This window comes from Hippoglossus hippoglossus, chromosome 4 (assembly GCF_009819705.1).
Source record: "Hippoglossus hippoglossus isolate fHipHip1 chromosome 4, fHipHip1.pri, whole genome shotgun sequence".
Classification (NCBI taxonomy): domain Eukaryota; kingdom Metazoa; phylum Chordata; class Actinopteri; order Pleuronectiformes; family Pleuronectidae; genus Hippoglossus; species Hippoglossus hippoglossus.
Window position 1 is genome coordinate 3926381 of NC_047154.1, and position 14954 is coordinate 3941334.

General features: G+C 39.4%; 1 protein-coding gene across 5 annotated transcripts in view; it reads left to right on the forward strand.

Annotated features, from left to right (window-relative positions):
• Nucleotides 1-14954, forward strand: part of tgfbr3 (transforming growth factor, beta receptor III) — an 82008-nt gene that overhangs the window by 65768 nt on the left and 1286 nt on the right. For 4 of the 5 annotated variants that reach the window (XM_034582947.1, XM_034582945.1, XM_034582946.1 and 1 more), the window contains exon 17: nucleotides 1018-5331. In XM_034582947.1, the coding sequence (XP_034438838.1) occupies nucleotides 1018-1136 (119 nt within the window). In that variant the 3' untranslated portion in view covers nucleotides 1137-5331. Of the gene's footprint in view, nucleotides 1-1017; nucleotides 5332-11116; nucleotides 11127-14954 lie in introns of those variants that run through there. The other variant, XR_004613625.1, reaches the window with a different exon arrangement.

Here is a 14954-nt window from a genome sequence, read left to right on the forward strand (position 1 = left end):
ATCCAAGTCCCTTTGTTTTGTAGAGAGCAGGATCCTGCTGGCAGCTCTGCTCTGGTAAACATTAGCAGAACTGAGGGGCCCCGAAGAGGGAGCGGGACATAGGATCTGTGCCTGTGGACACACATATGCTGCTTATCATATATCTAGGACACAGGAACATACTGTACACACACCAGTTGTGTAAAATATTAATCTATGACACTTTCATTTCTGTGTGTGCTCTCAAAAGAAGAAACCAGGGAGAGACTGCAGGAAACGTGCCAAAAACTCGGATTAAACACAGACTGGGCCTTATATCAAACTCCACCTGTTGTGTATAAGATACTCTTTTTTTTTTTGTACACAAATGTAAGCACTTTTATTTGCCCCTTGGTTTAAGTGTCGGATCCCAAGAGTCTACGAAGTGACATGCTTATTTAGACACGGAACAATAAACCAGTCAGTGGTTTGAGCTCCAGTCAGAAAGTCCTTTGTTGTGTTTGTTCTGCTTTATCTTCTAAAGCCAGGCTAATCGATTCCAGAAAACAAAAAGAAATGAACCCCACGAATGGGAAATCCTCCTCGTCTTGTTCTGTCTAACATATCTCCCGTCAAAGAGAATGTGACTGGTTGTTTTGGTCTTTGTGAGTTGACATCTTAAGGGTCCCAACATGTGAAAACTCTGTGCTTATGCGTTTTAAGATGGTAAAAGTGAGGACAGATGCGGTGCAGAGTTCTTCTAGTATTTTTCACTGTTGCCATGTGCTTTTACTTGAGTAAGAATGAAGTGGGGTTTGTAGTAAAGCATAAAGTATCTCATTTCAACCTCAGTACAAGGTTTATGTGGCGCAATGGCAGTCGTAGTAAACAGCAGAAGATACAAAAACAATTTGTCAATTTGTAACTCCAAACATATTGATTGGTCTTATTCCTGCCTACCTCTGGCATTTTCTCATTTATATACATTTTGTCTCTCTCTCTTTCTCCCATTGGTCCAACCCCCCCCTCCACTCCCCCCCTCTCCTGCTCTGTGTCTAGGTGAGACAGCTGGCACGCAGCAGGTCCAGAAGTCCCAACTGGCCTCGGAGAACAGCAGCGCGGCTCACAGCATCGGCAGCACGCAAAGCACGCCCTGCTCCAGCAGCAGCACAGCATAGCCCAGGACACTTCCCCAGCGGGGGGTGCACGGCCCTGCTGTGGCTCCTGGAAGGGCCCCGGAGGTTCACAGGGACCGGTTTGAGGATTCCCTTCCGTGGAAGGAGTTCTTTTTGGAGGAAGTGGTAGGAAGGAAAAAATATATATATATAAAATTAAAAAAAATTTAAAAGAAGAAAACACACAATAGCACCTGTAGCTGTTGTGTTAGTCCCCTTGTGCCACTTCAAGTGTGTGCAGTCAAATGGACTGTCCTGGTGTGTAACAGTTCTGAGACTCAGCGGCATCACCTCATTTCTAGCAGAAAAAAAAGTCGACAAGAATCAAATGTGCGTGTACACCAGACATTTCTTTCTAATCCAAATGCTGCTTTTTTCTGAGCACAACAGAGCCTTTTGTTTTGACCTTAAATGGTTGGACTTGGGCTGTTTGTATCGAGCAGGTGCTCTGCAACAGCAGTGATGTCAGTATTAGTGAGTGAGATGTCGATGGCTGCACTGTAACATGTTACTTTAGGACATGCAGCACTCAACATGGGAGAGCAGCAAAGCAACCACTATTCACATGTGGACAACAGTGCAGTATTAGCAGGAGTCGTCATCTGGAGCCAAAGAGAGATAATGGCTTTTAAGAGACGCAGGGCAGAGTAGGTATTGAATGTATACACAAGAGTAAAAAGCCAAAAAAATGTGAAAGAAAAATGTGAAAGTCTTGCTGTTGAATGCCACATTTCATAATGAGCTAATTACACTCATCCCCCCCCCTCACAATGGATTTATACACACAGATTTTCTTTCTGTAAAGTAGTTATAGTTGTGCATTTCATTGGGTGGGGGTCTGAGTCTTAATTTCATACACAAGTTGTTACACAACTTCACAGGGGCATTATGGGTTCCCTATTCTTACAGTCGTTTTTAATGGAAATGTTCAACATTTTGGGAAATATTTTGTAAAAGTTAGATGAGAAGATGGATGCCTCTTTTGTGTCTGTTCGTTAAATGGGGAACACAGTGCAGGAGATGATTAGCCTCACTTAGCATGAAGATTATAGAGCAAAACCTATGAGTTCAGAGATCAGTTCAATGTTTTTAAGAATGATTCACAGAACAGAACTCCCCCTAAGACATTTTTAATTTCTGCCTGTGCAGGGAAAGGTGTTTATTAATTAGCTTTAGATATACTGGCATGTGCATCTTTAGCTTCCCTGTGCGTTTTTTATGCTAAAGTGGCACATTAATTCACATGCTCTATCTCATGTGTTGAATCTGCAAACAAAAAGAAAGTGTTTTTAGGGGGAGATTCATACATTAACTTCTCTTGCTAAATGCTAAGCTTGGCTAATCAACTCCCGGCGTCGGCACCATGCCAAACTCAGATGTGAGAGTTGCTTTGATCTTGAAAGCAAATAAGCATATTTCCCAAAACTATTCATTTCATATGTGTATATATTTTTTTGTATATATTGTAAATAGCCATGAAGCATTGTTTGAAAAGGATGTTGTTGTACTTGTGGACTGGACAGTGTAAGGTCCAAGTTTTCACCGTGTCATATTATAAAAGTGACTAAATACCAGTGTTGAATAACAAAAACGGGCGGGGGATTTTTTTCAGACATAATTTTTTAATCATGGCTTAGCTGATGCAGTTTGGATCCCACTGTCTGTGCCTATACACCAGGGCTGCCACTCAATACTATTTTCATATTGATCAATCAAATCTTTGTTTGGTTTTAAAAAGCTCTACACTTTAGAAGCTAAAAAAATGAATATTTGGCATTTCCCTTGATAAAAAACTGAAATGATGATTACATTTCTACCAATTGATTATTCAGCTCATTGTAGTCTTATCGTACAGAGGCCAAGGGAGAGTATTTTTTATATAAGGCCAAATGTTCAGTGTTTTATGGTTGTTTTTGTAAATCTTGGCACTGACAGTGTTGAATAAGCTCTAGCTTAAGCTCTTTGTTATGAACATAAATTTGCAGGTGTTGGTCAAACTGCAACACCTCGACTACCCCACCGTCTCAGAATAGCATGAATGTTTGCTGCAGTGCCTTCCGTCATTAACCTGCATGTAATTGTATCAGACTGTGTGTGGGACTAACCTTTAACGATTTAACCAACAAGAAAAGCAGAATGTATGTTATCTCAAAGCTTTTGATCTTATTTTTCTTTTAATATGTAAACATGTATAAAGCTTTCTACAGAGGGAACAGAGTATAAAGATATAAATATAGATATATATATTTGTGTATAAAATTATATTCTGGAATATATATATATATATATATATATACCAAGAGAAATTGATTGTTTTCTATGTGTGTTAAGTACTGTGAATTGTGGATTTGCTCATACATAAGTCTTTATGATTTACGTAGATCATTAATAAAAGCCCTGTGCCAAGTTTATGACACTTTGACCAATGGAAATTTTTTATTTGAAATTATCAAGTTTAAAAAAAATATGATTCACTGTCTAATGGAAAAGTCTAAATCTCATCACAATATGTAAGTCTGAAAAAATTGACTTTTTTAAACTTAACCTTTGAAACTTTATTCAACAATGTGTCATAACACAAGCAATGGGTTTATAATGAATACTACATATAAATATGTAATTTCTTCTGTACATGGAAAAAACATTTCCTATGGTTTGTTCAAACATTGTGACAGTTTGTGGTCAAATTTTGGCACTTGCCAATAATGTTTCATGACTGAAGCTGTTGCGTATTGATTGCTCTTTTGTATAAATCATGTTTTTACTCAAATATTTTCTCATGAAGTAAATAAATCGGATGTTGAATTCATCCATTTGGATCACAGCATCTCAGATATCAGTTTCATATATTTGGAGATAAGCTGCAATAATGACTATTCTTATCATAACATTTAGTGAGGTTCCCACTATAAAACCCACATCCCCAAATCGATCCCCTCTTTTCTTCCTCCCATTGCCATAATCAGGAACACATACTGTATCCCCATTGACATAATGAAAAATAATTCAATCAAAGCTGGACCACTAATGGCAGCAGGGAAATGAGAGCGAGGATTGGGTAATAAATGTGGCTGTTCTCTGTTTAACTGGAGAAAATCCAACCTTTTCTTATTTGGTTTCTGGAAACTCAGCTGTTTTCACTAACACTTGAGAAATCACTTTCATTAAGTTCTATTAGAACCACTTGGTTTCAGGGCAACATTGAACCTTGTTTGTTTTGTGTGGCCTCGGGCCAGGGGGGTCTCAGTCAGCTCCGTTATACAGTGACTGTACAGCAGTGACATGCTGCAGCATTATTGTGAACAACATTGTATCCCACTGTAAACAGAGCACACTCTCCACGTCGTACAGAGTGGAAATATAATCAGCGGTCATTGTGGGCTTAGGGCTTTCTGACATTCCTGCAGTTTTGCGGTTTCTCTTATCGACTGTGGCGAATCCATCCCCCCCATTTGTTATTACCCCCCTCACTCCCCCCCCCCCCCCCCCCCCCCCCACCCCCCCCACCCCACCCCGTGTGTCACGCCATTCAGCTGTGAGCCTCCGAGTTATGCTCTGGATACAATTATCTCATTTGAGATAATTTCTGGATATTCCCTCACTCAAACTAATGATACGGCGTCAACATTCCTCCTCCTTCTCTATTACCCCAGTGCATGCTGGAAAAACCACTTCCCCCTCATAGTAGAGAATGAGGATGAGTTACATGCTGTCAATATGAAACAATGATGCTGTATCACACTAGAGTCCCGCTCCTGGTCGATGCCGATCTGACAACAGCTGTAATCGGAGCACGAATCCATTGATTTAGTCATTGATTGTATTTGTTAAACCATTTTACTACCTCATGTGTTTTTCTATGAATTTGTCATTTGTGTGTGTTTGTATGTGTGTGAGTGTTTTCTGTGCATGTGTGTGAACTCGAGAGAAGTTGAAACTCTTATAGACTATACTCCAGTTTGATGATTTCGGGGGCCCCTACATTGTTTTACTGCAGTCCACATGTCATTCTTCTTCTCAAAGTAAACAATGAAGTGGTCGATGTTTGATCACGATGGTGATAGGGGGCGTTGGAAATGTGTAGAACTTTTGTCAGCAGTTACCGTTTCCTTTGGAGTTTGAAAAACATTTTATATGCTGTAAATATGCATGATATTTGTATACCCATTATGTCCAATAAATTGTCATGATAATCCACGAGCCTGTTGGTCTGAAGGTTTCTCTGCTGCTGTGTGAGGGGGGGGGGGGGGGGGGGCGCCGTATGGACACCTCCTGTACGGGTTTGGTGGAGAACAATGAGCTGTAATAATGATTTGTTGGGCTTGGCTCCGCTGCGGTGAAGTCATGACTCGTCTCTGGTGAGCTCATAAATGATACAGACCATGTTGGCCCCTGGCTGGAGGTTTTTTCACGGGAGACCACGGAGATGAGGGTCCCCACCTCATCCCCCTCCCCACTGGCTTCTTTGCTTTTGATTAGAGCTCCCTGGAGACGGCGGTGAGCAGCGTGCCTCGGAGTGCATTGGAAACCTCAGTGATTACAGGAGGCCAAGGGCGAACGGTGACGCAGCCTCTCGTTATGCCAGCTCGGGTTCAGGGCGACTGGTCCACATGTCCCACATCACACTGACCCCATCTGTGGCCTTTGTGATGTCACATCTGTATCTTGACTTTTCCCACACTGTCCTCGCTGAGGCGTCCTCAGGCGGCGAGGCTCTCTCCAGCTGTGGTATATTGAATTCTTGAATGCTCATCCACACAGTCAGGCTGTAGATCGTGATGTAAATATTTTCATTTCCAGCTTCCCCCCTCTGGGTACCTGGAACACACGTTTGTTGTTCTGCTGCTTTATCCATTTAGTCACTGATTGCACATGTCCCAAACAATAGTGCACGACAAAGACCGACTCCGAACACTGGCACTGAGGAGAGCTGGATTAATCTAGAGCAGACCTTTTCTTCTAAACATGATTACTTGAATTATGGTAAGTAAGATGCTCGGGAGCTTTGTTGGCTGCAGAGTGGATATGACCAGTCACAAGACAAATAAATAGGCTATAATGTGGCTGGAAGAAGAGCAGCACATAGGCTTCACATTCTCTCCTGCACACACAAAAATGTATTTAAAACAGATCACCCAATACCTTATGTAGCTTCCATAGGGATTAAAGCACACACACAAAGCAAGAACTCAATAGAGAACTAAGAAATCAAAACAGGAACCAAGGAAAACAGAGAAGTGAACATAATAGAATGATATAGAGAAAAAATATAATAAGAGGATAAAATAATAAAGTCCAAAGCGAAAATAGATGTATGAAAGTGTGTGAAAATCCAAAAAGTAAAATATAGTTTATTAAAAAGATAATAATCTGAATGATATAATACAATAAAATGGTCAAATAAATAAAATTAGATTGAAAGCCAGACTAAAACAGTATGTCTAGAGTTTACTTTAAATCTTCACATTTAGTCTACCATGGTCAGAACAATCTAATCTTAAACAAGAGCAAATTAAATATTTTAAATTCAATTCAGAAAATGCTTCAGTAACTAAATCTGTATAGAACCTGAAAGCACCAGAGCTGACGTATGAAACATGAGAACATAAGAGTAACATTAACACGAAAACATATCATATAAAGCAAAACTAGAAAACTGTGACCTCTAGTGCATCAATAATAATAATAATAATAATAATAATAATAATAATAATAATTAATTAATTCTATAGCACTTCTCTAAACAAGGCTTCAAAGGGCTTTACCCAATGGGAATAAGACGAGACAGAATCAAACACGACAAAAACAAAAATAAGAAGGATGATACAAAAGAAAATATTAAAAACAAACATTTATTCAAACCAGATATTAATCAGGCATTTAAGGCTTCCCTATAAGCAATGCTTTAAAATCAGGTAAAATGATAACAAGTCTATTCTCCTCAGGCAGGAGTTTCAGAGCCTCAGGGCCATGATGGCAAAAGCTCAGTCCCCGTTAGTGACCGGCCTTGACTTGGACTTAATTAGCGTCAGAGGCTCATTGGAATTGTAGTTCTGTTTGAGAACACAGAAAATGTGTCAATGTGGCTCTTGCTTATAGTCAAGTGCAGATCTGGTCTCCACAACTGGGAAGAACATCTGGCTCTTCAGCTGCTGGATGAGTCTCATGTTTTTTTAACTGAAAACAAACTTGGAGCTGAAAGAGGCTGAAACGCTCCTCAGAAAGGCTGGTGTGATATTTTCTGCCCCCTCACAGTCATTTGGACCATTGTTAATACAAAACATACCGATTATTGGTGCTTTGATTTTTCTCAGAGGCTAATCAATAACACCAGGATTCCCAGCAGTCACACACATGAATCTGATGTTCAGTGACATTATAAGTATAAGTATCATTCATCTCTGCCTCAAATAGGAGTTTCACATAGTTTAACATATTGAGCAATAAAGGTTCCTGTCTGGTTCCAGTTAACATACTTTTCCTGTTGTTGAGGGAGTTCTTCTTCATCTGTTCTTAAACTGTGGCCCCTGACTGAGGTATGCTAACTTTAGCCTCACAGCTGGTTCCTATGCTGCACAAGAATATGACTACGCTACGATTCATACTGCAGCCAGAATCCATAAAACCGTCTCATTTCGCTGACTTGCAAACTCTGTTTTGATTGTGGCACATGGGTGCTGCATGTGTGTATTTTTTTAGAGATTTGAGGCCCTCGTACTTATTGCTGGAAAACACTAGAGTGTTTCCAGTTGGAAGAAAAGGGGGGGAAAAAATCCCCTGAAGCCTGAAGTTACTCTGCTCGTAATGAAAAGGTTCAATCATAACCACATTTCTACCACAAACATCTCCCAATCAATTCATGTTAAAGGATTTTTTTTCCTGTGTACCCTTTTTTTCTCCTTCACATCCAGCACTGCACAGAGCTTTGCATGCACATGTACTGTATATGCACACACATACACAAACACACACAAACACACACACAAAAGTTATACATCAACCATCACAAGTAAATCCCTAACCCGAACCCTGACCTAAAGTTAATTATTATCTTAAACCAAGTCAAACACTCAACACTCAAACGACCCTTTGAATGTGTAAGGGCCAGCTTAAATGGCCTCACAACATCTAAATGTCCTCACAATGATGGTGTTGAAACAATATTGGCCCTCATAACTATAGAAAGACAAGCACCCCCCCCCCCCACACACACACACACACACAACAAACAGGCTTCCTCCCCCATGCATCTTTTCACTGAGTGATTTGCTGCCCAAGCCACAAATCCAAACTGAAAACATAAACAAACTGGTAAAACTGAGCCAGCTTCACTCTCCCAGTTCACTCTCTCTATCTGAGAAAGCTGCGATACATTATATCTGCTCTTCAAATGGAGCACTTCAGCCACCACACAACTTAAAGCTGAGGGCAACAACTAGCAGCGATTAGACTCCTCACATTGGCCTCAGTCACTGCTCCGTCCGTCCAGATCAGCTGTATCTACGTCTGTGCGGCCTCCACCTGGCCACGTCTTCCCTCGCGCAGCCGAGGACTGATTACAACGACTCAACTGTTTCCTGTGAAAACAACTTTTCCTCATCGGAGGTGGTTTTTGTTTCCGCTGGTGTGGTTGAAGTCGTAACTTTTTAAGGCTCGTGCTGGCACATCGCTCATTTCAACTTGACAGAGCTGGTGGCCTCAAACCCAAAGTGTTCCAAACCACTTGGGGACACTTGGCAATAATACTGTTTTTTTTTATACCTCTGACAAATCTGAGATATGGCTGCGTTACTGTTCCATCTTGAAAACAACATTGATCCATTGATAGAGTTTAACCTTAACTCATGGAGAGATGAACGACCACTGTTTATTTTCAAGAAAACTTTTTGCTGGGCTCATTTGGATTTGTGCCAACACCAGCACATCATCTGTGCTGCAGATGGTGCCTGCTTCTGTGTTTTATGCCTCCTGGTTTTTCAATCAGCATTTTGATAATAAATGGTTTAATGAGATTTTATTGTGCATTTAATCTTAAAGTTCCTCTTTAGTTTGCTACTGGATAAAACAAAAACCTTTAGGAAAATATTAATTTATTGGAGAAAAAATGATCCAATGTAGTCGGGACAAGTTTCCAAAAAAAAAAAATGCACATGGTATTCTTCTATTTTACAGTAGTGTAAAAGCAAAAAGGTGATAAAAGTGAAGTTCTGATGCAGTGTCCATTCTCAACCTGCCTGCTTGTCCTGTGTTAATGCTCTGGAGCTGCCTCTTCCTTGTCATTAGTGAGTCCTCCTCAAATAGTTCTACAATATACTGTCACGTTTTATTGTTTGTGTTGTTGAGTGTAGTCAGAAAACGTTGCATTCATTCTACCTGGTTTATCTGTAATGAACATTTTATAGTCAGTGTTTTTCATGAAACTGAATATTCTTTATTTCGGTTCTCATGTGTGGTTTATAAATTTGAATTATTTATTTAAGTTTAGTTTTTTTTTCATACATTGCCTGTTGGCTATTCCAGAGGTCTGTTAAGGAATTGACACAATCCTTAGACCCGAATTAACAGCTTTTCAAAAGGTCTGTAGTTCAGCAAGATGTAAAGTTTTGCGGCAACAAAAATATTTGTTTTCTTTTACTCTGAAGACAAACAGGAAATGATTTTATGAATGTTGTTGCCATGATGGAGACTAGCACATGTGCTGGGTGTCTGTGTCTCACTTCGGTATGACACATCTTTTCCAGACAGTACTGGTGAGTAGGATATAAAATTTAAGTTGATGGTTTACAGTCAGTAGAGCGCTCAGGTCATCCAGGATCCATACTCCTCCGCCCTGATACTTTCTATAATTACACCTATAAATAACAGATGTAATATGTAGTATCTTTGCAGGTTTTTCCTTCCACTGGATGACGTCAAGTCACATGCTGAAGATCTATGTTTTTGAATCTATGTAACCTTATGTCTGCATCAACATGTCACATGTTCTGTGCAATACAATGCTCGCCTGCGCTTTGTTGGAAATTAAAAATAAAATGGACAATATCTTGTCGGAGCCAAAATGAAGGATAAAAGTGCAAATCAAAAAAAAAGTTGGGCCACGAATCATCATCTTGTTTCTCAAGAAGCTAAAGATCTTTAGTAGCTGAGTTGAAAACGCTTCATCTGGCAGTTTGAAAATAGTCAAGAGGAAAACAGATTGAATGAGAGAAGGAGAGTGAGTCCCATTTTTTGTTGTACTACAGAAATGAAGATGATTTACCAGAATCCATTAAATTATTTGGCAAAACCCTGAAATATTTTGGTCTATATTATATATTCAGGCACTCAAGGATTGGAATGGTTGACTTTATTTTGTAAAAGTCTGGAATAGAAGGGAAAGAAAAAACATTTAATTGTATTAGCAGCACTCTGATTGTCATTTATTAGAATTTTTTAAGACTGTAGTTTGGGGATGGATTTTGAAAACTGCTAAATAAACTGTTGATATAGATTTTCACATTTATATTATCTGTCTCAGTCAGGACTTTAACTAGAGGAGTGTTTAGGATCAGGTGAATCTGGATTTCAATGAGTAAGAGGGTAGCTTGCCATCAAGTGAGGCTGTTGAATATTATTAGATTCTTAGTAATACTGTTTTTCTTTGTTACCTGGAAATAGAACATTCAGAGCAAAGGCTTCAGTTTCATGTTATTTAATTGTGATCCCTCTGCAGAAAAAAAGCCAAATTTATATATATATCAATCAATCAAATGTTATTTGTATAGCCTATATTCACAAATCACAATTTGCCTCATAGGACTTAACAAGGTTTGACATCCTCTGCCCTTAATCCACAACAAGAGTGTGGAAAAACTACCCCCACCCAAAAAAAGACTTCCAACAGGGAAAATATGTAGAAACTTCAGAGAGCCACATGTCAGGGATTCCTCTCCAGGGACAGACAAAGGTGTAATAGATATAACAATATTTACAACATTGATTAGAAAAGGCAGTGTTTAACATAAATATAAGATTAAGCAATGTCAATTGTATTGATAGAGATATTGCCAGTATTAGTAGCATATAGGCATGATGTATATCCAAACAGTCTAGTTGTAAAGATAATCCACGATCAGCAGCCACCTTGATCCACGGCTGCAGCTGCGACCATGGATTTGCAACAATAACGCAGAAGGACTGTATCGATCAGAATCAGAAAAAAGCTCAGTTCAATTTAAAGAATTGAAATAACAGCCGATGGTCCTGCAGAAACCCGTCAAAATAACCATTGACTGAGGAAACAGAAGAGTATCTTTTTCACTCAACACATCAGTTTTCTGGTAAATTTTCCTTGGACCCTCCTGATGAAAACACAAGCTCTTCTTGCTGCCAGGTCTGCAAGCGACACACAGCACAAGTGGCAGGAGGGGAGGCCCGACTTCATTAAGATTTGTTTTTCCATCAGCGATCCAGTGCAGAGAGTTGCCTCGCCAGGCCCCCAGAGTTCAACTCCGCACTGCAACCAAACCAAATAAGCCAGGTCCAAGTACCCGCTCCTGAATACAACCAGATGTCTGCCCTCAACTGATAATCAGTGAAAACACACACCTCTCCTACGACTGGGCCAGCCGGAGCCCCAGCTGATCAGTGAAAGCTGTCATCCAGAAAACAGATGTGCAGGATGCCTGGGGCGGCACTGAAAGGTGAATGGAGCAGAGGTGCAGTTAAAGAAAATAGGAACATATAGCATCGAAATGGAAGCTGGAGCACATTCTTCTGCAAAAACAAAGAGAAGAGCACGAGAAGTTTTTAGACGTGAAGTGTTAGTGTTTTAAAGTTAACAGTTTTAAAGTTGGAACACTGCCTCTGTTCATGCATTGCCCATGTTCTCTTACTTATTTATTTAAGTTTTCAGTTACAAAGACTTTAAAACTGCAAATGCTGGCTTTCACTCTTCGATAACAGAGCGTAAAATAAGATTTAAAGAGCTCTCCCTCAGAGAGAGAGAACACCATAATCACATTTAGTAATGAGTGAGAGGTCTCGTGTTGAATTGTTTACTGTCTGACATGATAGAGCAGATTAACAACCTCGGTGGGAGTCAGGTGGGAGACGCCACATCAAATTTCACAAAGTGGCCCACGGACCCTGAGGCGGCCCCGAGGCTGAGAAACCTGTTCCAACATAACGACCATTATTGGAGTTTACGTCAACACCAGGCAGCAGGATCCAGGCCGAAGACTGGAGAGAAAATCATTAACATGTTACTATTTTATACTAGATGGGAACGGAGTGCGATGGACTTGATATATGTGTGATGAGTGACATCGCGCCATCTATTGCACCTCTGTGCGTCCTGGGAGAGGGAGCCCTCCCATGTGGCTCTCTCTGAGGCTTCTACGTTTTTTCACCTGTCAATAGGTTTATTTGTTTTTCCAAATTCTTGTTGAGGGTTGAGGACAGAGGATGTCCCACCTTGTTAAGCCCCGTTAGATATATTGGGATTTGTGAATATGAGCTGTACAAATAAACTCTATTTGATGACATATAATGAGCCCTTGATAAGACTGCAGAATGACTAGTTTTACAAACACAGAGCTTCAGATTGAAGGGTCTTTTAAACCAAAATCACACATCATTTATAATATTTGATTAGTCATATAATGATGTCCATTGTTCAGCATTATTTTTATGCCATTTCATTTGTAAACATATTTATTTTTTAGAATTAATTAATTTTATTAATTTTTTTATGCTGTAAACACCACAAATAAAATTCTATTCATATCCATTATTATGTGATGGCAACAGAACTCTCTGAGGTGGTCAACTCAAAACCTGGACAAATAGAAATGAAAAAGATTGATGTCAGTTAGTAGGTTTGTGTGAACCAACTTATTACACTTAAGCTCAATTGTAAACTAAGACCACAAATTAAAAATCCTAAATTTTCCTGGGGAGTAAAATATAAAACATAAAAAAAAGTGAGCGAGGAAGAGAGTGAGTGACTCATCATCATCACTCCTGGTTCACTTTCTTGATATGGACCCGCCCACTCTCACCTGAACCACTGGTCTGCCTGTCCTCTTCCTTTCTTGTCTGACTGAGGATCTCAACACCATGTTGTTCCCAAACCAGGACTCTTTGGTGGGTTGTGAAGGAATACATTCTAAATAGTTAATGCAAAAGATAAAAAAAAAAAATATATATAGGTGAGATTAAAATAAAACTGAGAAAGGAAAAAAAACATGTCACTAGAGTACTCACCTTGTTCATCCCCACATGACGACTGAAGTGATTTGCAGCAGGTCAATTTAAAGCACCACAGAAAACACTGTGACATGTGCACGTAGGTGATTCTTTTGCAAACTACCTTAAATCGAAATCTATCGTTCACTCCACCACCTCTGGGGAAAATGGGCGTCACAAGTCTTCTTTATTTGCACATTTATTTTGGAAAGGTTCGGGAAGCTGCTCTGCATCTTTGACGCATGTCTTTGTGTAACTGAATTGATTCTGGTTTGTATTGCTCCAGTTCAATGATTTGTGGAATCGGTACTTTACGTATTATGTTCATTAGTAGTATCTATAGTCCCATAGACCATAGTCACTGGCGGCCATTTTCCTCTGACGTCATGCTCAGGGTGGGAAACTGAAATTCTTTCATCAACATAATAATATTGTCCTGCTGTGGTTCAGGTTTATTAGTCATATAAACACAGAGGATCTGTTTAAATTTATATTTCAATATGAAAACTTGGAAGTGGTTGGATGCTAACATTAGCTGTTGTCTAATGGTAGCCACTGAGCAATCAAATATTTTTTTTAAACCTTGAAACTACTTTACTTATTTATTTCATAACAGTAAATACAGCTACGTAAGATGTACTTAATATGTCAATAGCAGTTTTATTCCTATACATGAAAGAAATTAATTGACTTAACTTAATTTTAAATAAATATAACTTGTAACTATAATATAATAAGTTACATTTACTTAATATTTTCATTGATTTTAAGCTTTTGAGAACATTTTCGTGGATACTGGCAAGTGAGTTGCTCCTGGTGAGTGGTAGTTGTGTAATTGTTGTAAATTGTTGAGGATTTAATCCAGCGTGACATCAAGGGAAATATGATCTATTTAATGTCAAAGTCAACTTTATTGTCAATTCTGCAATATAGGACATAGATGGGATTGAAATGCAGTTTCTCTCTAATCCCTGGTGAAACATATAAGTAGACAGAACATATCAGTATGCAACATATTAAGTAAAAATGAACATAGAAAGCAGTCATGGTAGATAGGCTGTGGGTAGGGCAAACAGGAATAATGTAGAAATGGGTTGAGAAGTGCAAAATACTTCATTGAAAGTAATGCACATCCACAGGGTTACTAAAATAGCAGTTGAAAATAAATATAAAAAAATAGCAGCAGATGTAGGTAGAGTGATAATATCTATTGAATTGTACCTCTGTAGTTTGTCACTCAGATATAAACTATAAGTGATGGTGGTGATGTCAAAATTCCTGTGAACCACTCCACTATCATTCAACTCTGGTTTTGTTATCTCACAAAAAGTAGAACCGTGTATTTTATTATATTGCTAATATCTGATAAAGCAGCTGGTAGTGAGGAGGAGTGTGAAGCCGCAGCCAAGTGTCACCAATCAGCCTCACAGGAGAAAGCTGTCTGTCCATTTCTTTGGGGATAGCTCGAGGACAAATGTGAAATATTTTCTTGTCACAGTTGTGGCAAAGGCAAATATCAGCGCACACTGGTCAAAGGCCTCCCCTTGAAGAGGCCCTCTGTGCTGGCTGCACCGGGCTGAATTCCACAGACAC